The 22,690-nt window shown below is 44.5% G+C and overlaps 1 protein-coding gene across 2 annotated transcripts; it reads left to right on the forward strand.

Moving 5' to 3' along the window:
• Positions 1-1,217: 1,217 nt before the first annotated feature.
• GPR3 (G protein-coupled receptor 3) lies at positions 1,218-6,945 on the forward strand. Of its 2 annotated transcripts, none has more exons than XM_070764925.1 (2): positions 1,218-1,402; positions 4,855-6,945. In XM_070764925.1, exon 2 carries the CDS (start codon positions 4,871-4,873, stop codon positions 5,858-5,860), a length of 990 nt encoding a protein of 329 aa, XP_070621026.1. In that variant the 5' UTR covers positions 1,218-1,402; positions 4,855-4,870; the 3' UTR covers positions 5,861-6,945. The 2 variants fall into 2 exon arrangements, with proteins under 2 accessions (XP_070621026.1, XP_070621027.1); XM_070764926.1 differs by lacking the exon at positions 1,218-1,402 and adding an exon at positions 1,543-1,593.
• Positions 6,946-22,690: the final 15,745 nt, after the last annotated feature.

The raw sequence follows: 22,690 nt of genomic DNA on the forward strand, positions 1-22,690 counted from the left end.
AATAGAATAGACAATATCAGAAAATAGAGTAGAGTAGAGTAGAGTAGAATAGAATGGAATATTGGAAAATAGAATAGAGTAGAATAGAATAAAATAGAATAGACAATATCAGAAAATAGAGTAGAGTAGAGTAGAATAGAATAGAATGGAATATCAGAAAATAGAATAGAGTAGAATAGAATAAAATAGAATAGACAATATCAGAAAATAGAGTAGAGTAGAGTAGAGTAGAATAGAATAGAACAGACTACAATATCAGAAAATAGAGTAGAAAGTAGAGTAGAACAGAACAGAATATTGGAAAATAGAATACAGTATATAGTAGAATAGAATAGAACAGAACACAATATCGGAAATAGAGTAGAGTAGAATAGAATTCTTTATTGGCCAAGTGTGGTTGGACACACAAGGAATTTGTCTTTGGTGCAGATGTTCTCAGTGTACATCAAAGAAAAAGAGACATTTGTCAAGAATCACGAGGAAGAACACTTAATGATCGCCACAGGGTACAAACAAGCAACCAGGAAGCAATCAATGTCCCTATAAATCTTAAGGATGCGAAGCAACCAGTCATAACGATGACAAAAATCAAGTCATCACCTCAGGCGGATCTTTCTTCTAAAACATGAAGGGCTCGTTTATACGGAGAAGGTGAAGCCGAGCGTTCTAAAAACTCTGCGTCACGGAGTAAGTCACAACTGACTGGAATGACACACCAGTGACAACAAGCCACGGTTTATATAAACCTCCATGCCTGCTGTGGCCCTCACCCCGAGGAGCCACAGGACGGAGGGCGATGAGGGGACGAGGCGACGGGGCCTGGAGAGATTCCTGAGGGGAATTCTTCGCCGCCCACCCACCCCGTTCCCCGTCATCTTCCCTACGCCCCGTAAAAAGCCCTCGGAGCGGCCGCCGCGTGAGCGAGACGCCGGAGGAGCCTCCGAAGCGCCCACGCCACGAATCGCCTCAGCGGCGTCTCGCTCTCCCCCTCCCCTCACATTTATGAATGGAATTCTCCAGTCCAAGCCGGATTACTATGCCGCCCGGCGCTTCGAGCGCGCGCTCGCCCTTCCTCGACACCGGATTGGCTCCCGCCGCCATTGACGTCACCCGGGCGAAAGGTGGGCGGAGCCGCCCGGCCTGAGCCCTTTAAGTATGAGTCACCTTCCGAAGGGGGCTTGTTCACTATAACACCGGGCGCCCCCCCCGCCCCTCCCCTTACACCGCTTTGCAACCCGTCCGCTGCAGCTGCACGCGGGGCTCCTTCCCTCCTCGCCGCCCGGCCGCCTCTGCACCGGGAGAGGCCGGTTCCTTCCCATCGGACGCCCGGATCGACCCCCGCTGCCCGACACGAGGCTTCCTTCCCCGCTGGATGTGCAGCTGGACCCTCTTGGCAAGCCAGGTGAGTGCGGCCGCCTTGCCCTTCTTGCCTGCTTTGGACAGCGCGAGGAGGACCTCTGCAAAGGGGCCCGGATCTTAAGCCAGGTCCATCTAGTAATTGTTAAGGAGTCCTCGGAGAGGGCGGCATATACATCCAATAGATAGATGGATGGATAGATCGATGGATCGATGGATCGATGGATCGATGGATCGGTAAGTAGGTAGACAGACAGACAGACAGACAGACAGACAGACAGACAGACAGACAGACAGACAGACAGATACATAGATACATAGATAGATAGATAGATAGATAGATAGATAGATAGATAGATAGATAGATACATAGATAGATAGATAGATAGATAGATACATACATACATAGATACATAGATACATAGTTACATACATAGATACATAGATACATACATAGATACATACATAGATACATACATAGATACATACATAGATAAATAAATAAATACCTGTAGATACAGACAGATAGAGAGATATATAAATAGAGAGAGAGGCAGGCAGACAAATATATAAATATATAAATAAATATATGTATAAATAAATAAATAGATAATTAGATAGATAGATAGATAGATAGATAGATAGATAGATAGATAGATAGATAATACATGCATGCATGCATGCATGCATACATACATGGATGGATAGATAAATAAATAAATAGATAAATAAATAGATACAGACACACAGACAGACAGATAAATATATAAATAGATACCATTAGATAGAGATAGATAGGTAGGTAGATAGGTAGGTAAGTAGGTATAGATGAGATGGAGAAAGGGAGAGAGATGGTAGGTAGGTAGATAGATGATAGATAATAAGCAGGTAGGTAGGTGGATAGATAAGAGAGAGAGATGATAGATTAGATAGATAGATAAAGCTAATTGCACACTAGTCTAGAACTCTTGAAGACCCATGTTTTCAAGGACGTTCCCCACAGTCCAATTCTAAACTTGTTTAAGTGGGCTGTGAGTCCGTAGGCGTTACTTTAAAAAATCGCACCGTTACACATCAGAATTGAAAAGGGATGGTGCAGTGGCAATTTTTTTTCCAGTTTTCTGTTGCCTGAGCCGGTTGAGCATCTACAAATCCTAAGCCTTCGCCCACAGATTGCTAGGTGTTTTCTCAGGAAACGAGCTGGAATCGAACTCTCGAAAGGAAGGGATTCCTAATCCGATGCCCTCCAGATGCGCCCTGGGCTATAAGGATTCTTAATTCCCAGCCAAGGAGGGTTGTTTGCCACTGTGAAACAGTGTGCATGCGTGTAAAAGACAGGCAGGCTGTTGAAAGTTTGTTAAAGATGTCCTCCGTTTATTACAGATAAATTCCTATGCTTTATTGCCTTCGTTGGCGGGTTGATGTAAGACACATAGGCAAAATAAAAATGATTGGTGTTTTTGTTTTCTATTTTAACAAAGGAGAAGGACATAAACACGGCTCAGCTTGCTCCCTTGACTTTTTCATGTTTACCAGCTTGTTAGCACAAAGGCAGGCAGAAGTTGGATCTTTGCCGCACAATCTATTGTGTTGAACGGGGGACAGAACCATCTCTTTCTTATAAACATCTTTGAATGCCACAATTTTTTTTTAAAAAAATGAGCTAAGTTAGTTTAGAGGAAACAAAAGAGAAAAATTATGCAGGAAGAGAGATCTGTCTAGGAACGGGGGGGAAAATGATGTCATCTGGAGCAACCTACGTTGACAAGAGACAACATTGGCTTGTCCTCTTTTTACCTTGACTGTTTGAAGCACAGGAAAAAAGAGACAGGTCAGGTGATGAAAGAATGACAGGCCCAAGCCAGAAATATCCCATCTAGAAGGCATTGATCACAAGGACCCAACAATCCCAGGCAAACTATACCTACAAAAGCAGTCACCCTTAATTGGTGGTTTTAAGCAACGAAAGGTAGATAGTTTGCCTCCATTTTCACTCCCAATCTAAGAAAATGTGTATAGAAACATAGAAGATTGACGGCAGAAAAAGACCTCCTGGTCCATCTAGTCTGCACTTACATTATTTCCTGTATTTTATCTCAGGATGCATATATGTTTATCCCAGGCATGTTTAAATTCAGTGACTGTGGATTTAACAACCACGTCTGCCGGAAGTTTGTTCCAAGGATCTACTACTCTTTCAGTCAAATCATATTTTTCTCATGTTGCTTCTGATCTTTCCCCCAGCTAACCTTAGATTATGCCCCCTTGTTCTTGGGTTCCCTTTCCTATTACAAACACTTCCCTCCTGAACCCTATTTAACCCTTTAACATATTTAAATGTCTCGAATGTATCCCCCCTTTCCCTTCTGTCCTCCAGACCAGTGTTTGCCAACCTTGGCAACTTGAAGATATTTGGACTTCAACTCCCAGAATTCGCTGGCTGGGGAATTCTGGGAGTTGAAGTCCAAATATCTTCAAACTGCCAAGGTTGGGAAACACTGCTCCAGACTATACAGATTGAGTTCATGAAGTCTATATTATGCTTAAGACTTTCCATGAAACCTATCAGGAAAGACTTAATGAACTCAATTCATTTTTCCCTTCCCACAAACATATACGTTTAAAAAAAACAACCCAGTTCAAAGGGGGGGAGTGGGGTAATGAAGGGCAGTGCTGTATAAAGAATTTGTATAGAAAATTTAGAATTTAATTTCAATGATGACATAACGATGTTTATGCTTCGAAATGATATGAAATACTTGTACAAAATAATTAGAAGTTAAGCACAAAGACTATATAATTATGATTATGTTCTGAAATAATGATGTAAAACAATACAGTATATACTTGCTCTTTCTTTTTAACCTTTGTAATACAGTGATACCTCGTCTTACAAACGCCTTGTCATACAAACTTTTCGAGATACAAACCCGGGGTTTAAGATTTTTTTGCCTCTTCTTACAAACTATTTTCACCTTACAAACCCACCGCCGCCACTGGGATGACCCGCCTCCGGACTTCCGTTGCCAGCGAAGCGCCCGTTTTTGCGCTGCTGGGATTCCCCTGAGGCTCCCCTCCATGGGAAACCCCACCTCCGGACTTGTTTTTGCGATGCTGGGATTCTCCTGCTGGGATTCCCCTGCAGCATCGCAAAAACACAGAAGTCCAGAGGTGGGGTTTCCTATGGAGGGGAACCTCAGGGGAATCCCAGCAGTGCAAAAACGGGCGCTTTGGCTGGCTAAAGGGGTGAATTTTGGGCTTGCGCGCATTAATCGCTTTTCCATTGATTCCTATGGGAAACATTGTTTCGTCTTACAAACTTTTCACCTTAAGAACCTTGTCCCGGAACCAATTAAGTTTGTAAGACGAGGTATCACTGTATAATAAAAAATACTTTTAAAATAAAAAAAAACAACCCATGCCCAAATACTTACAAATGCTTCTTCGCTCCAAACCTGAGTTGAAACCGAGATTTCTTTTTCATCCCTGCTGTTTTAGATCATAGGTAGAGAGCATGAAAGAAGAAGCGCCCACCAACACCACCAAGATCCAACCAGGCTGGTTTGTGCCTACTAATGGCAGCACCGGCAAGTCCTTCTACGTCTCGGAGACGCCGGCTGCTCTTCCCTTAAATCCTTGGGATGTCATCTTGTGCGTTTCTGGGACGATCATCTCCTGTGAGAATGTCATTGTGGTCGCCATCATCTTTTACACGCCAACATTCCGGACTCCGATGTTCCTACTGATCGGAAGCTTAGCCACCGCTGACCTCTTGGCCGGCTTGGGTCTGATCTTTCACTTCGCCTTCATTTATTGTGTCCGGTCCGAGATGGTGAACCTCCTCACCATGGGCCTCTTGGTGACCTCCTTCACCGCCAGCGTGGGCAGCCTCCTGGCCATCACCATAGACCGCTACTTGTCCCTCTACAACGCGTTGACCTACTACTCAGAGAGGACGGTCACTCGGACCTACGTCATCCTCATCCTCACCTGGGGGGTCTCCATCACCTTCGGACTGTTGCCCGTCCTGGGCTGGAACTGCTTGAAGGACGACTCCGCCTGCAGCATCGTCAAGCCCTTGAACAAGGACCACCTGGTCATCCTCTCCGTTTCCTTCTTCATGGTTTTCGCCGTCATGTTGCAACTCTACGTCCAGATCTGCAAGATTGTGTGCCGGCACGCCCAGCAGATCGCCTTGCAAAGACACTTCTTGGCCACTTCGCATTACGTCACTACCAGGAAAGGCATCTCCACGCTAACGGTCATCTTAGGGACCTTTGCCTCCTGCTGGTTGCCCTTTGCCGTTTACTGCCTCCTGGGCGACTATACCTACCCGGCCCTCTACACCTACATGACTGTGCTCCCGGCTACCTACAATTCCATGATCAATCCGGTGATTTATGCCTTCCGGAACCAGGAAATCCAGAAGGTCTTGTGGACAATATGCTGCAGTTGTATCTCCTCCTCTATGCCTTTCCGGTCGAGATCGCCCAGTGACGTCTGAGTCCTCCCTCCGTATCCCCCCCTCTCTGTGTTTCCAGCAGCCTTCTGCCCAAACTCTTATGCTCCAATGTGCAAAACCTCTTTCTAATGTCCTTCTCTTCCACCCTTCCATCCTTTGCCAATGTAAGTGACCAGGCTTGTCCTCTCTCTCTCTCCCTCCCTCCCTCCCTCCCTTTCTCTCTCTCCCTCCCTCCTTCCCTTTCTCTCTCTCTCTCCCTTCCTCTCTCTCTCTCCCTTTCTCTCTCTCTCTCTCCCTCCCTCCCTCCCTTTCTCTCTCTCTCCCTCCCTTTCTCTCTCTCTCTCCCTTCCTTTCTCTCTCTCTCCCTTCCTTTCTCTCTCTCTCTCTCTCCCTCCTTCTCTCCCTCCCTTTCTCTCTCTCTCTCTCCCTTCCTTTCTCTCTCTCTCCCTCCCTTTCTCTCTCTCTCTCCCTTCCTTTCTCTCTCTCTCCCTTCCTTTCTCTCTCTCTCTCTCTCCCTCCTTCTCTCCCTCCCTTTCTCTCTCTCTCTCTCCCTTCCTTTCTCTCTCTCCCTCCCTTTCTCTCTCTCTCCCTTCCTTTCTCTCTCTCTCTCTCTCCCTCCTTCTCTCTCTCTCTCCCTCCCTTTCTCTCTCTCCCTCCTTCTCTCTCTCTCTCCCTCCCTTTCTCTCTCTCTCTCCCTCCTTCTCTCTCTCTCCCTCCCTCCTTCTCTCTCTCTCTCCCTCCCTTTCTCTCTCTCCCTCCTTCTCTCTCTCTCTCCCTCCCTTTCTCTCTCTCTCTCCCTCCTTCTCTCTCTCTCCCTCCCTCCTTCTCTCTCTCTCTCCCTCCCTTTCTCTCTCTCTCTCTCCCTTCCTTTCTCTCTCTCTCTCTCCCTCCCTCCTTCTCTCTCTCTTTTATTTATTTTGACTTCAGGAAAGAAAAGGGGAGGGGGTTAAGGACAAATCTCATTTATTTTTTTAAGAAAAAGAGGGGGGAGGAAGAGAAGAAAGACCCCCCTCCCCACATTTCTGCTTTTTTGTTTGTACACTTGCATGCGTGGGTGTATTGGTTACGTGTCAGATCCGATGCAAATATTTTGTCTGAAATGTCGAGAGTGCATTATTTTCTTTAAAAAAAGAAAAAGAAAAGGGAAAAAAATACGTCGAGAAACAGCCTCGAAACCTTCACCCCTTCGCTTTGAGTTTTTATATAGCCTTAATTACCTCAGATCTCTAGGGGAAAAAAACTATTTTTCTACATTTGCAACAAATGCCATTGTAACTCCCCCCCTTCTTTCTATCCTTCGATCAACGGGGATTAAAAATAAAGATAAAATAGCCCAGGTTTGGGAAAAAAACAAATCTATATTTTCCCCCCTTCAAATCTATATTTTGCTGCCCCCTGGTGTTTATTCTAATACCTGCAACCGTCAGGAGAAGACTTTGGGGTGGGGGGAGGAGGAAGAGAAGGAGGGCAGTATTAATTAAAAAATAATAATGTATATAATATGAGATCTCAAGCCGTGTGAATGTCCAGAGTTCAGGTGGTTCTCAACTTACAACTATTTGTTTATTGACCGTTCGAAATTAATAATAATTAATAATAATAATAATTTATTAGATTTGTATGCCGCCCCTCTCCGTAGATTCAATGGCATTTTAAAAAAACTAGGATGGATGACCATTTTTTGGGGTCACGTGATCAAACTCCAGGCATCTGGCTTGTATTACATTGGCAGTTCTGTGTTAGCAAAAACTTCAGAAGAGAAGGATTTAGGGGTAGTGATTTCTGACAGTCTCAAAATGGGTGAGCAGTGTGGTCGGGCAGTAGGGAAAGCAAGTAGGATGCTTGGCTGCATAGCTAGAGGTATAACAAGCAGGAAGAGGGAGATTATGATCCCGCTATATAGAGCACTGGTGAGACCACATTTGGAATACTGTGTTCAGTTCTGGAGACCTCACCTACAAAAAGATATTTACAAAATTGAACGGGTCCAAAGACGGGCTACAAGAATGGTGGAAGGTCTCAAGCATAAAACGTATCAGGAAAGACTTAATGAACTCAATCTGTATAGTGTGGAGGACAGAAGGAAAAAGGGGGACATGATCGAAACATTTAAATATGTTAAAGGGTTAAATAAGGTCCAGGAGGGAAATGTTTTTAATAGGAAAGTGAACACAAGAACAAGGGGACACAATTTGAAGTTAATTGGGGGAAAGATCAAAAGCAACATGAGAAAATATTATTTTACTGAAAGAGTAGTAGATCCTTGGAACAAACTTCCAGCAGACATGGTAGATAAATCCACAGTAACTGAATTTAAACATGCCTGGGATAAACATAGATCCATCCTAAGATAAAACACAGAAAATAGTATAAGGGCAGACTAGATGGACCATGAGGTCTTTTTCTGCCGTCAGACTTCTATGTTTCTATGTTTCTATTTATGGCATCTGCAGCTTCCCTGGAGTCACGTGATCACTTTTTGTGACCTTCGGACAAGGAAGGATCCTGCTTTTCCTGCTTGAGAAGGAGGATGGACTAGAAGACTTCCAGGGGTCCCTTCCCCTTCTTGCTTTATAGGGGGAGCCGATAAATGAGGATGTTCCTGACTTAATTGCAGCAATTCTACGGAGAGGGGCGGCATACAAATCTAATAAATAAATAAAATAAATAAATAATTAAATTCCCACTTAGTGACTCTGGCAAGAAAAGGTCATAAAATGAGGACAACTCACCGAGCGGTCTTGCTCAACCAGGGGACGCTTGGGCTCAAGTTGTGAGTTGTAAGTCGAGGATGATCTATAAACGCAATACTGACGGCTTTCGAAGGCATTCTTTCTGCAGGACCTATGGTCAAGATCACAAGCCTAAATGTACCTTGTCCCAATTTCAGACTCTTTTTGGACTACGCTTTTCGTTTTGTCCTGGGAAAAGAATTGGGTGTCTGTAGTTTCTAGCCCAATATGGTCGGGACCAAGGCTAAAATAGCCTCAACCGGGGGTCTCCAACCTTGGCAACTTTTAAAACTTGTGGACTTCGACTCTCAGAATTCCTCAACCAGCTGGTACGCCGTAGGGCAGTGATGGCGAACCTATGGCACGAGTGCCACAGGGGGCACACGGAGCCATATCTGCTGGCACGCGAGCCTTTGCCCTAGCTCAGATGCAATGTTCATGTGTGGGCCAGCCAGCTGGTTTTTGGCTTGTGGAGAGGCTCTGGGAGGGCGTTTTTGGCTTCTAGAGAGCCTCCAGGGGGATGGGAGAGGGCGTTTTTGGCTTCTAGAGCAGTGATTTTCAACCTTTTTTGAGCTGTGGCACATTTTTTACATTTACAAAATCCTGGGGCACAGTACCAACCAAAATGACACAAAATGACAATCTAAGACAGTACATATTACCACCCCATTGTGTGAGGGCTGGTTTTTTTCCCTCTTATTCTTTGGGTGCTTTTTATCATATGCTTTAAATCAAGAGTCACTTCTCTCTCTCTCTTTTGTTTCTCTCTCTTCCCTCTCACTCTGCCTCAATCATTTTCTCATTTTTCTTTTTTTTCTCCCCTTTTCTCTCATTTCTCTCTCTCTGTCTCCCTTCCTCTCCTCTCTCTCTCTTGCTTTCTTTCTCTCTATCTTTCTTTCTCTCTCTTGCTTTCTTTTGCTCTCTCTCTCACTCTCTCTCTTTCTCGCTTTCTTTCTTTCTTTCTCGCTCCCCCCTCTTTTTCTCTCTCTCTCTCTGTCTCTCTCTATGTGTGTGTCTCTCTCTCTTTCTTTCTTTCTCTCTTTCTTTTTCTCTCTCTCTTTCTTTCTCTCTCTCCTCTCTCGCAGCACACCTGACCATATTCCGTGGCACACTAGTGTGCCGCGACACAGTGGTTGAAAAACACTGTTCTAGAGAGCTTCCAGGGGGATGGGGGAGGGCGTTTTTACCCACTCCTGGCTCCAGGGAAGCCCTGGCAGCCTGGGGAGGGTGAAACACAACCCTACTGGGAAACAGGCCATTTCCGGGCTCCAGAGGGCCTCCAGGGAGTGGAGGAAGCTGTTTTCGCCCTCCCCAGGCATTGAATTATGGATGTGGGCACTCACACATGTACGATAATGCGCCCCCATGCTCTTTCGGCATCCGAGAGAAAAGAGGTTCGCCATTACTGCCATAGGGCATCCGAGCTTTGCTGGCTGAGGAATTCTGGGAGTTGAAGTCTCCAAGTCTTAAAAGTTGCCGAAGTTGGAGACCCCTGGCCTAAACAATTGCACTAGGGTGGGATGGGGGAGTGGGAGGGAGAGAGCAACGGGACGGGAAGAATCCCACGCCATGTTTGTTGACGCTGAAAAGTCAGGGTCTCGTTTAATCTAGTTCCTGGTGCCCTCGACATGTTTCGGACTTCAGCGGTAGTGGGCTGCGGCATGGGAAAAACGGAGTTGCCCATGCACCTCTGCGTTCCCAACATGCGCTCCTACGTGAGATTCAGCTTCTGAACATGAAATCTCACATGGGAATACTCACGCTGGTGAAAAATTGCCAATTTTCGGCTTCCACAAAAAAAATCGCCGAAAATGGGTGAAATCCCATGCTCACGGGTGTCCTCGTGTGAGATTTCACTTCCTGAAAATGTGTGGCAGCCAAATCTTGCGCCGGTGTGCGCACACCAGATGCCAACGTACCCACGATCGTAGCGCTGGCAACGGGCAGCCCACGACTGGACTCCAGCACCCATCGTCCGGCTGGCTTGAGCCCAGGATTATGGGTGGTGGTAGTGAGGCTTTAGCCCTAAACATGCCAAGGGCGTCCTTATCTGTCTCTCTTTTTTTACATTTGCACAGCTCCTTGAAAGGAAATGAATGTAACAGGGCACTTTGAAAATAGAATTGATTGTATTGGTTTGAACCGGTTTGGTGCAGTGGTGAAGCCACACAGGCTACGAACCGGGAGGCCACAGGTTCTAGTCCTGCCTTAGGCACAAAGCCAGCTGGGTGATCCTTTGGGCCAGTCCCTTACTCTCAGCCCGAGGAAGGAAGCAATGGCAAGCCGCTTCTGTAAAAAAAATAAAAAATAAAAAACTTGCCAAGAAAACTGCAGGGATTTGTCTGGACCATCTCTTGAGAATCAGACAAGACTGAACAGGAAAAAAAAATTGTTGTCTTGCAGGGAAATTCAAAAGATGTTCTGTGAAAGCACTGTATTTTTTTGTTTACAATCATAAGAGGGGGAAAAAGAGAAATAAATATAATTTTGTGATACTTGAAGCTGTGTGAGTTTTCTATCTACTGCATAAAAGTCACTGTGGATTTTATTGATTGATTGATTGATTGATTAATTGATTTATTTATTTGTTTGTTTGTTTGTTTGTTTGTTTGTTTATTTATTTATTTGATTTAGTAAAGAAAACATATATTATAATTCACATTATTACAGCCGCAAGGATTTTACATGCACAATTCTGGAAACAAGAAAAAAACCCAACCGTTCTATCACTTTTGATTAAAATAATGGAATGTGCAGAAATGTCCAAGCTAACAATGGAACTGCAAAACAAGGATGAGACAGATTTCTACAAAGCATGGGACAAAAATGGTACCTCTGGTTAAAAAAAAGGAATTACTTAAAAATTATTCATCAATAAAAATATCCAACAAAAACAACTTGAAAAACTAGCAACCTACATCACAAATCATAACATCAAATTGAAACGACAAACTGTAAACATCGATTGACACAAACTTGAAATTACAAAGAAAACAAACCCTTAAACCACTGATACGTATTGGCACTAACAATTACATCCAAAACATATGGATAAAACTTTAGGGAAATTTACACCACCTATGTGCTCAAACCACAGGCCGCAAAGCATGAAATCCCCAGCTCTAACGCTGGCCCTCTCTTCTTACCACTCCCCTTTTGCTCCAATTTCCTATCCCCCTTCCCCCTATATAAACAATGTTCTTTATAATGAAAATTCACTTACACCAAGCCCTCTTTTGGTATAGCAAAGAGCACTGGTCTCCAAACAAACTGGTAATTTGTACAAGTCCCTTATCAGTTCTGAGATACTTAGCTTGCAGCTGTGAGGCAATTCACAGTCCTTCTTCTTTCACAAAGTGAAACACACTTTGCTCTGGTTTAGTTTCAAAGCAGGGAAAAATCAGCACACAAAAGGTCAAAGTCAGTAAAGCAGTCATGAAACACAACAAACGATTAGATAATCCTCCACAATGGCCAAACCCACAGGCTGCTCTTTATAGCAGCCTCACTAATGACCCCAGCCCCACCCAACCACAGGTGGCCTCATTTTCTTTGATAATAATCTCTCAGTTGTTGCTGCCTATGCATCGCTCTCCGCATGCGTGGCTGTATCATTAACTCTTGTTCTGAATCCAAGGAGGAGCTAGAGAATTGATCTCCTTCTGAGCTGTCTGCCCCACTCTCCTCCTCCCTGTCACTCATGTCTTCTTGGTCAGAGGAGCCTTCATCATCAGATTCCACCGGGGGCAAACCAGGCCTGCAGCATGTGGATGTCTCCCCCACATCCACAGTCCTTGGGGCAGGAGCTGGGCCAGAGCTAACCACAACAGGCATTAGAAGCTGTGAGAGGAGCTTCATGGTTAGCCAGAAATCAAGAAGCTGGTAGCATCTTTTCAGACTAACACAACTAATTCGAGACATAAACGTTTCAGGCCTCGGAGACAGCTCGGTAATGCTGTGCCTTTAATAAAATCTACCCGTCTGAAAAGATGCTACAGGAGGCCTTTTGATTTAGGAGCGAGAAGCTCTTTCATCAACCGAGAGCTAGCTGGAGGTGGGCCTCTGGCCAGCTTCCCATTTTGAAAGACAGCAGGTTGCTGAGCAGCAATCAGGAGGTACCTGCGGGTACCAAATTGCTAATGTCGCCGAGATGTTGCCTTTTAAATATGTTGCAGCAAAAATAGCCGAGAGTCTGGGGTCACCTTAACACAACCTTGTCAATAAGCCCAGAATAGTTACTAACATTAAAAATAAAAAATAAAAAATAGAAAGCATGTCAACGAACAGGGAACACTCTGTCTTTGTCACAGTCAAACCCAAACAATTAAAAAAAAAAATCAGTGGTGACCTTGGGCTCCTCCATTTCTCCCAGCCTTGCAGTGAATACAAGGGAACGGAACGGAACAGAATAGAATTCTTTATTGGCCAAGGAATTTGTCTTTGGTGCAGATGCTCTCAGTGTACATCAAAGAAAAAGAGACACTTTGGTACTCTACTCTATTTATTTATTATTTATTTATTTATTTGATTTATTTATTTATTCTGTTTATTTGTCTATTCTATTCTATTCTATTCTGTACTGTACTGTTCTGATCTATTCTTTAGAACGGGTAGCGGAAATTTACCCTCGCTCACCCAGTCATGGGCTTCTCCCAGTGGAAATGGTCCGGGAACAGCACGACCGATAGATTTCAGCCCAGGAATGGCACGACGGACAGATTCTCGGTGAAAATTGCCATTTTTTTGCTTCTGCACATCCGTGGAAGCAAAAATCCCAGCGAAAATAGCCGAAATTTATTCATTCCTTCATTCCTTCATTCATTCCTTCATTCGATTTTTATGCCGCCCTTCTCCTTAGACTCAGGGCGGCTTACAACATGTTAGCAAGAGCACTTTTTAACAGAGCCAGACTATGGCCCCCACAATCCGGGTCCTCATTTGACCCACCTCAGAAGGATGGAAGGCTGAGTCAACCTTGAGCCGGTGGTGAGATTTGAACCGCTGACCTACAGATCTACAGTCAGCTTCAGTGGCCTGCAGTACAGGGAATACAGAGAAATCTCATGAGATATGGCTTTCTGCACATGCGCAGAAGCCAAATCTCACATTGGGTGCCCCCGCACATATGTTGGGAGTGCGCACACCGTCCGGGTAGCATGGTAAATGGCTGCCTTATACTGCGTTTGCCGAACTGGTGGCGATGACTGGCGGTCCAAACTCCCGAACTGGTCCTCCGATCGCCGCAGCTTGGAAAAAACAAACAAACTAGGCCAAGCCAATTATGATTCCATTAGTATACGAATTATTCCCCCTCTTTTCTTTTCTTCCCACCCTCAACCTTGGCTAAAATTAAGACTAGAAACCCTGTGAATCTAAGAACATAAGAAGAGCCCTGCTGAATCAAGCCAAAGCCCATCGAGTCCAGCATTCTGTGTCACCCAGTGGCCCACCAATTGTCCATGGGGATCTTGAGCAGAAAGAGAAGGCAAAACCCTACCTTTCCCTGGACCCCCAACAAATGAGGCCCAAGGGAACCCTGCCTGCCTCAACCAACCTAGAGGCGGCACATGGACATCCGTTTCAATAACCACCTATGATACACTTGGCATCCATGAATCTGTCCAATCCTGCCTTGAAGCTCTCCAGGCTGACAGCTGTCACGACCTCTTCTGGAAGTGAATTCCATCAACCAACGACCCTCTGGGTGAAGAAATATTTCCCTTTATTTGTCCTCACTTTCTTACCTATGAGCTTTAGGGAGGGGCCCCTCGTCCTAGTATTGTGTGATAGAGAAAATAATTTTTCTCCATCCACCTTTTCTATCCCATGCATGATTTTATACACTTCGATCAAGTCACCCCTTAAACGCCGTCTTTCAAGGCTGAAGAGACCAGGGTGTTGCAACCTGGTTTCACAAGGGAGGGGCTCCATTTCCTTCATCATTCTTGTTGCCCCTTTTTTTGCCCCTTTTCCAGTTCCATTATATCCTCCTTGAGGTGCGGGGACCAGAACTGTACACAGGACTCCAAGTGTGGTCTCACCATCGATTTGTACGGAGGCAATACAACACTTACTGACTTATTTTCGATTCCCTTCCTAATTATGCCAAGTATGGAATTTGCTTTTGATGAAGCTAATTAAAAAGGCAACGAGCGAGTCCAGAATTGCCCTTTTAAGATTCTCCCCTTAGCTCCAAGTTGACTGAATTCCGAAGATTGCAAACAATTCCTCCTTTAAAAGATGCTTGTGTTTGGGTCAAACGAAGAAACAAGCAACTTTTCTTTTGTTTCGTTCTTCCGATTATATAAAACACTCAAGGATTTTTTTTTTTTTTAAACTATCTTTTCAAAACAGAGAATGGCTCTGTCAAGCAAAGGCATTCAGAAACCTGAATTGAAGGCTAATGTCCTTGGCCTGATTTAGGTTGGAAAAGAAAGGAATTTCTTTTAGGGGAAAAAAAGGGGATTGGCAATGGAAGGAAGACAGAGGGGTTTTCAAATAAGAAGGGCGAAGTCAAATAAATAGAGGCAGGCAGAATAACACGCACTGCAAAAGTCATATATTTTATTAAAAACCATGCATGCTACCAGTGGTGGGTTGCTTCTGGTTTGGGAGATCCGATAGTGGAAATTTACCACGGTTCCCTGAACCACCTCTGGCTGGCTACACTCCTGAACCGCTCTCCCACCCTGCCTCCTGTGATGGGCTCCTACGAGTATGGTAAGGTATCATCATCATCATCATCATCATCATCATCATCATAATAATAATAATAATAATATTATTATTATTATTATTATTATTATTATTTATTATTATATTTGTATACCACCCCTCTCCGAAGACTCGGGGCGGCTCACAACAATGATAAAAACAATATTATAGTGGCACAAATCTAATATTAAAAGAAATAACTAAAACCCTATCATATTAAAACCAAACAACACATACATACCAAACATAAATTATAAGTATGCAGAACCAGTAGAAAAAAAATTGGTCAGGTACACAAAACCGGTTAAAAAAAATTGAACCCCCCCCCCCCTTCTGGGCTCTGGGTATGTTTTTCTTATCGCAGTAAATGAGGTTGAATGTGTGTAATTTTAGAAGAGTTGTGTGTGCGTCATGCATGTGTGTACATACACATACAGGTACACACGGTAGATAATGTGTATTTTTGGGTGCCTGTGCGTAATATTATTCCTTCCCTTGGGTTCTAATCTTGCTGTATTGATAGAATGGAATGGAATGGAATGGAATGGAATGGAATGGAATAGAATTCTTTATTGGCCAAGTGTGATGGGACACACAAGGAATTTGTCTTTGGTGCAGATGCTCTCAGTGTACATCAAAGAAAAAGAGACATTTGTCAAGAATCATGTGGTGCAACACTTAATCATTGTCATAGGGGTCAAATAAGCAATGAAGAAACAATCAATATTAATAAAAATCTTAGGATACAAACAAGTTACAGTCATATATATGTATGTACAGATATGGCATAAAGGCGTGGAATTAAATAGTATATTTTGGATGTTGAGTAATAAAAATTGAATAAATGAATGAATGAATAAATAAATAAATAATAAACAGATAGGGAAATTGTCCCTCTTTGAGGTGAGGAGAGACCAGGCACCCTAACCCAAACCCTTGACGTGAGTGACGTCAAGTTGGCCACCTTTAAGCCAGCCACATGACCGTCAAGCCACTCCCACCGGGTCACAAGGCTGGCGAACCACCCCTACAAAATAAGCCACACCCACAGTGTGGTAGCAAAAATTTCTGCAGCCCTTCCCTGCCTGCCTGACCTTCGCCACAAGCATCCAATGGTCTCCGGCCTACAGCAGGTAAACATTCCTGCGTACCTGTTGCTGGCATTGCAACCGCGGCAGGGAGGGGCAGCTCGGCCATCTTTGCAGCTGCAAAGTTTGCTGGGCCAGCTTCCCTCTCCCTGCCAGCCAGCGCCTCCCAAAGGGCACCTCTGATGATTGGCGGTGGGCGGGCAATGCGCAGGGAGGGTAAGGCTGGTATGCCTGGAGGTGGCTCTGCCGGCTCAGATGTTTGGGAGGAATATCACCAGGCTCAAAGTTGACTCAGCCTTTCATCCTTCTAAGGTCAGTAAAACGAGGATCCAGATTGTTGGGGACCAGAGGCTGACCCTGTAAACTGCTTAGAAACATAGAAGATTGACGGCAGAAAAAGACCTCCTGGTCCATCTAGTCTGCCCTTACACTATTTTCTGTATTTTATCTTAGGATGGATCTATGTTTATCCCAGGCATGTTTAAATTCAGTTGCTGTGGATTTATTTTATTTATTTATTTTGTCCAATACACAATACATAGAAGAGAATAGACATCAGGTAATATATATAAAGAAAAATATAAAATAGAGGAGAAGATATATGAAAGGAAGAAAATATGTATGATATATGAGATAAAGGAAAGACCATTGGACAGGGGACGAAAGGCACACTAGTGCACTTATGTACGCCCCTTACTCACCACTTAGGAACCTGGAGAGGTCAATCGTGGAGAGTCTAAGGGAGAAATTTTGGGAGTTAGGGGTTGACACTATTGAGTCCGGTAATGAGTTCCACGCTTCGATAACTCGATTGTTAAAGTCATATTTTTTACAGTCAAGTTTGTAGCGGTTAATATTAAGTTTGAATCTGTTGCGTGCTCTTGTGTTGTTATGGTTGAAGCTGAAGTGGTCATTGACAGGTAGGACATTGCAGCATATGATCTTGTGGGCAATACTTAAATCATGTTTTAGGCATCGTAGTTCTAAGCTAGATCCAGGATTGTTAGTCTATTTTCGTAGGGTATTCTGTTTCTAGTGGAGGAGTGAAGGGCTCTTCTGGTGAAGTATCTTTGGACATTTTCAACGGTTACCCAGCACATCTGCTGGAAGTTTGTTCCAACCATCTACTACTCTTTCAGTAGAATAATATTTTTCTCACGTTGCTTCTAATCTTTCCCCCCAACTAACCTCAGATTGTGCCCCCTTGTTCTTGGGTTCACTTTCCTATTAAAAACACTTCTTTCCTGAACCTTATTTAACCCTTTCACATATTTAAAGGCTTAGAGAGGGCTGTAAAGTGCAGTGAAGGGCAATATTAGTCTAAGTGGCCATTGCTACTGCTATTAACAGCGGTCTCAATTAGCGACAGAAATTTTAAGCTCCATTGTGGTGGTAAGTGGAGGATACTGCCTGTACAGTGGTACCTCGACATACGAGTTTAATTCATTCCAGACCCAAGCTCGTAAGTCGATCAACTCGCATGTCGAACGAATGCCTTTAGACTTTGTTTTTCGCACCGAGATAACCGGAAGCAAGGAGATTCTTGCGCCAACTAGCGGAAGCTCGGCTCGTATCCCGAATTTGAGCTCGGGTGTCAAACAGAAATTTCGCTCACGTCGTGGCTCGTAACTTGGAATACTCGCATGTGGAGCAGCTCGTATCTAGAGGTACCACTGTATTTAGTTTTCCAGCTACAATCACCATCACACCAGGGATGGGCTGCTGCCCAGACAGGGGAAGGGGTGCGGGGGACGGACACAGTGGGGTAGCAAAGATGGAGCTCCACCCCAGAGCCCCCAATCTGCCCTGAAAGATGTTGATAGAAAATGCAGGGTGTCCTACCATGCCTACAGGGTGGTAGTAAAAAATTGGGTGGACCTTCACTGCATCACACCACCGAATGCCTCTCTTATCAGGATTCAGCTCACACACAGTCTAGTCAAAGAAGGACAAAGCAATTTTTGTAGCACAAGAATAGAATAACAGAGTTAGAAGGGGCTTTGAAGATTTTCTAATCCAACCCCTTGCTTATGCAGGAAACCCTATACAGTAATCCCTCGCTACTTCGTGGTTCATCTTTTGTGTTGTGGTTAGCTCTGGCCCAGCTCCTGCCCCAAGGACTGTGGATGTGGGGGAGACATCCACATGCCGCAGGCCTGTTTTGCCCCCCTGGTGGAATCTGCCGATGAAGGCCCCTCTGACCAAGAAGACATGAGTGACAGGGAGGAGGAGAGTGTGGCAGACAGCTCAGAAGGAGATCAATTATCTAGCTCCTCCTTGGATTTGGAACAAGAGTTAATGATACAGCCACGCATGCGGAGAGCGATGCATAGGCAACAACAACTAAGAGATTATTATCAAAGAAAATGAGGCCACCTGTTGTTGGGTGGGGCTGGGGTAATTAGTGAGGCTGCTATAAATAGCAGCCTGTGGGTTTGGCCATTGTGGAGTATTATCTGATCCTTTTGTTTCGTGACTGCTTTGCTGACTTCGACCTTGGTGTGCTGATTTTTCCCTGCTTTGAAACTAAACCAGAGCAAAGTGTGTTTCACTTTGTGAAAGAAGAAGGACTGTGAATTGCCTCACAGCTGCAAGCTAAGTATCTCAGAACTGAGAAAGGACTTGTACAAATTACCAGTTTGTTTGAAGACGAGTGCTCTTTGCTAAACAAAAAGAGGGCTTCGTTTATTTGAATTTTCGGTATAAAGAACATTGTTTTGAATTTTCAAACGTGTGTGTGTCTGAAATTTGTATCTGTGAATTTTCGGGAGGATTCTACCAGAGAGCCCGACAGAACATTTTGCAGATTCTCTACTTCACGGGTTTTCAAAGGGAAAAAAAGAAAAAAAATCAAATTTTTTCTACGGTTCTGCGTACCTGACCAGACCCAAAGGAGCCCAGCACTGGGTATATCCAGCGCATTCTAAGAAGAAACCAACAGGCAATGTAAATTCAGAACATGAAAGAAACTCGCTAACCAAGTTACTAGTAAAACCCACAAAATTCTCCACGTTTACTGGAAGGAGACAGAATGGTGACTTCATCCTCCATTTATGCTTTGGAAGCCTGGTCTGTTTGTTCTTTGAATGTAGCTGTTCCAGCTGGAACAAGTTCCTGTCCTTCAGATCAGAGCAGAATGTTCAGGGTTGAATGGCCGACTGGACATCCCTGTTGTCCAAAGAGTTATTTCCAATACAAAAGAGCAGAGGAATGCATTGTTTTCTGCATTGCTAGTTCCTTCCCTTCTCTGTTGCAGTCAAAACAAAAGGGAATCTAACAGCCCAGCCACTTGAACCCCAATGGGAAAAATAAATAAATTTAAAGCCATCTCAGTTGCTGTTATAAGAGTTAGTTCTTTTTGTTGTTTGTATTTAAAATAATCTACGGTATATAACCAAGAAGGAAATGTCCATAACATAAAATACAAAAGCCACTATCCCAGTAAAATTCCCCACTAACCTATAAAACTATGGAAATGTTCATCAACTAGGACCAGATGTAAACAGATTACAATGGGGCAGGATCTGTCTGTCTGTCTGTCTGTCTGTCTGTCTATTTATTATATTTGTATGCCGCCCCTCTCTGTAGACTCGGGGCGGCTCACAACAACAATAGAAAACAGTTCATAACAAATCTAATAATTTTAACGATTAAAAAAGAAAACATTTAAATCCCCTTTATTAAAACACACATACACACAGACATACCACTTAAATTGTATAGGACCGGGGGAGATGATTCAATTCCCCCATGCCTGACGGCAAAGGTGGGTTTTAAGGAGTTTATGAAAGGCAGGGAGGGTGGGGGCAGTTCTAATCTCTGGGGGGAGCTGGTTCCAGAGGGTCAGGGCCGCCACAGAGAAGGCTCTTCCCCTGGGGCCCTCCAAACGACATTGTTTAGTCGACGGGACCTGGAGAAGGCCAACTCTGTGGGACCTAATCAGTTGCTGCAATTCGTGTGGCAGAAGGCGGTCCCAGAGTTATTACTAGTGTTGGGCGAACCCAATGAAATTCGGGTTCGGCAGGTTCGTGCGAACTTGGCAGCTGGTTCCGGCAAGTTCATGGAACCCGAATCCACTGAACCCTTCTGGCCCCGCCCTCCCGTCTTCTGCCAAAACAGCCTGCGGCCGCCTCACTATGCCTTCCTGTATTTGCAGCCAAGGCGACTGAACGCGACCCTGAACTTTGCTCGAAGTTTTAAAAAAATTCGAGTTCGGGTTCGGCATGCCGAACACTGCAAAGTCTGCACGGACCCGAATTGTGCGAGTTCGGTTCACCCAACACTAGTTATTACGTATCAAGGATTCCCACCCTTTGATTTAGCTAATGTGGAACTGAGGGTTGGAAAGTCTTACTTAACCTTCTCTTTCCTGAGCATCCTCTAGCTGTGCATATTGATTCCTGGCTGACAATACAGAGAACTGACATAACACCACTAAAGAAGGCCAAGTTTTAAGAAAGTGGTTTTTACAGATCAAGTGCCAAGCACAGCCTGACTGTCAATCCCAATTTGTTTTGACCCGTCCTGACAATTGACAGAGTTCCTTCTAAATCCCAGATCTACCTATATGCAACACCTTCCTCCCCCTCAGTGAAGGGCTACCAATTTTTTTACTACCACACTGTGGATGTGGCTTATGCATTTTCTTTCAACATCTTTCAGTGCAAATTGGGTGCTCTGGGGTGGAGCTCCATTTTCGCTACCCCACTGCGTTTCCCCTAAACTCAACATTTATTATTTATTTATTTATTAATTCGACTTCTATGCCGCCTATTCCCAATGGGACTCATTCACACACACACAACTCAAACCAAGCAATGACTCCCATAAGTTGTTGTTGTTGTTGTTGTTGTTATTATTATTATTATTATTATTATTATTATTATTATTATTATTTATTGGATTTGTATGCTGCCCCTCTCTGGAGACTCGGGGTGGCTCACAGCAACAATAAGACAGTGTACAATAATAATCCAATACTAAAAACGATTAAAAACCCATTAATATAAAAACCAAACATACATACAGACACACCATGCATAAAATAGTAAAGGCCTAGGGGGAAAGAGTATCTCAATTCCCCCATGCCTGGCGGCAGAGGTGGGTTTTAAGTAGCTTACGAAAGGCAAGGAGGGTGGGGGCAATTCTAATCTCTGGGGGGAGTTGGTTCCAAAGGGCCGGGGCCACCAGAGAAGGCTCTTCCCCTGGGTCCCGCCAAGTAGCATTGTTTAGTTGACGGGACCCGGAGAAGGCCCACTCTGTGGGACCTAACTGGTCACTGGGATTCGTGCAGCAGAAGGCGGTCCCGGAGATAATATAGTCAAAGTTATTGACCATGATGATTGAGCATTTTGGAAATTGGTTCCTCAAACTATCTGGAGGGCAACATGTTTGAGACATTTTAATACTACGGGGGTATTAGATTAACTCAGTGATGGCAAACCTTTTTTTTCTCTTGGAGGCCATAAGAGGGTGCACGAGTGCCCAGACCCAAAATTCAATGCCTGGGGAGGGCGAAAACAGCTTCCCCCATCCCCCGGAGGTCCTCTGGAGGCCAAAAATGGCCTGTTTCCCAACTTCTGATGGGCCCAGTAGGCTCGTGTTTTGCCCTCACTGGCTCCAAAGGCTTCCCTGGAGCCAGGAAGGGTAAAAATGCCCTCCCCCATCCCCCTGGAGGCTCTCTGGAAGCCAAAACCGCCCTCCCAGAACCTCTGCGTGAGCCAAAAATCAGCTGGCTGGAATACACATGCATGTTGGAGCTGAGCTAGGGCAACTGCTTGGATACCAGAAGATATGGCTCCGCATGCCACCTGTGGCACCCTTGTCATAGGTTTGCCATCACTGCCCTAATCCAATAGCTCTTTGCTGTTCTAGCATGTAGGTGTTGTCCTTGCTTACACATTGGAGCCAAAACTACCAGACAGTAAAAGTTTTTTCTGGCATTCTGACTTGCAAACGGATTAGGGGATCACGGAGGGCAGGCAGGATAGCAACAAAGCCCAGTTTGGCTCAAAGGTTGTTTGTGTTTCTACTGAGTCAGCTGCCGAATCCACTGTCAAAACGCCAGCCATTTTGACAAAGCTCAGCCAGGCTTTCCCTAAAAGGCTTAACAAGAGCTTCAAGTGGCAGGAAGCGAGGATTTACGGAGGGTTAGAACAGCCAGGCGAGTTTGGTTTTGGGGGAAGGAAGCAAACCAGGGAGTTTTGTCCAAATGCCTCCCTCCCTTGCTGTATGAACACCTCTTCTCTTTAGAGCATAATCTGTCCTTTTCTCTCTCTCTCTCTCTCTCTCTCTCTCTCTCTCTCTCTCTCAAGGTGCCTGAATAATACAACTTGGCC

Source organism: Erythrolamprus reginae, chromosome 11 (assembly GCF_031021105.1).
Source record: "Erythrolamprus reginae isolate rEryReg1 chromosome 11, rEryReg1.hap1, whole genome shotgun sequence".
Taxonomy (NCBI): domain Eukaryota; kingdom Metazoa; phylum Chordata; class Lepidosauria; order Squamata; family Dipsadidae; genus Erythrolamprus; species Erythrolamprus reginae.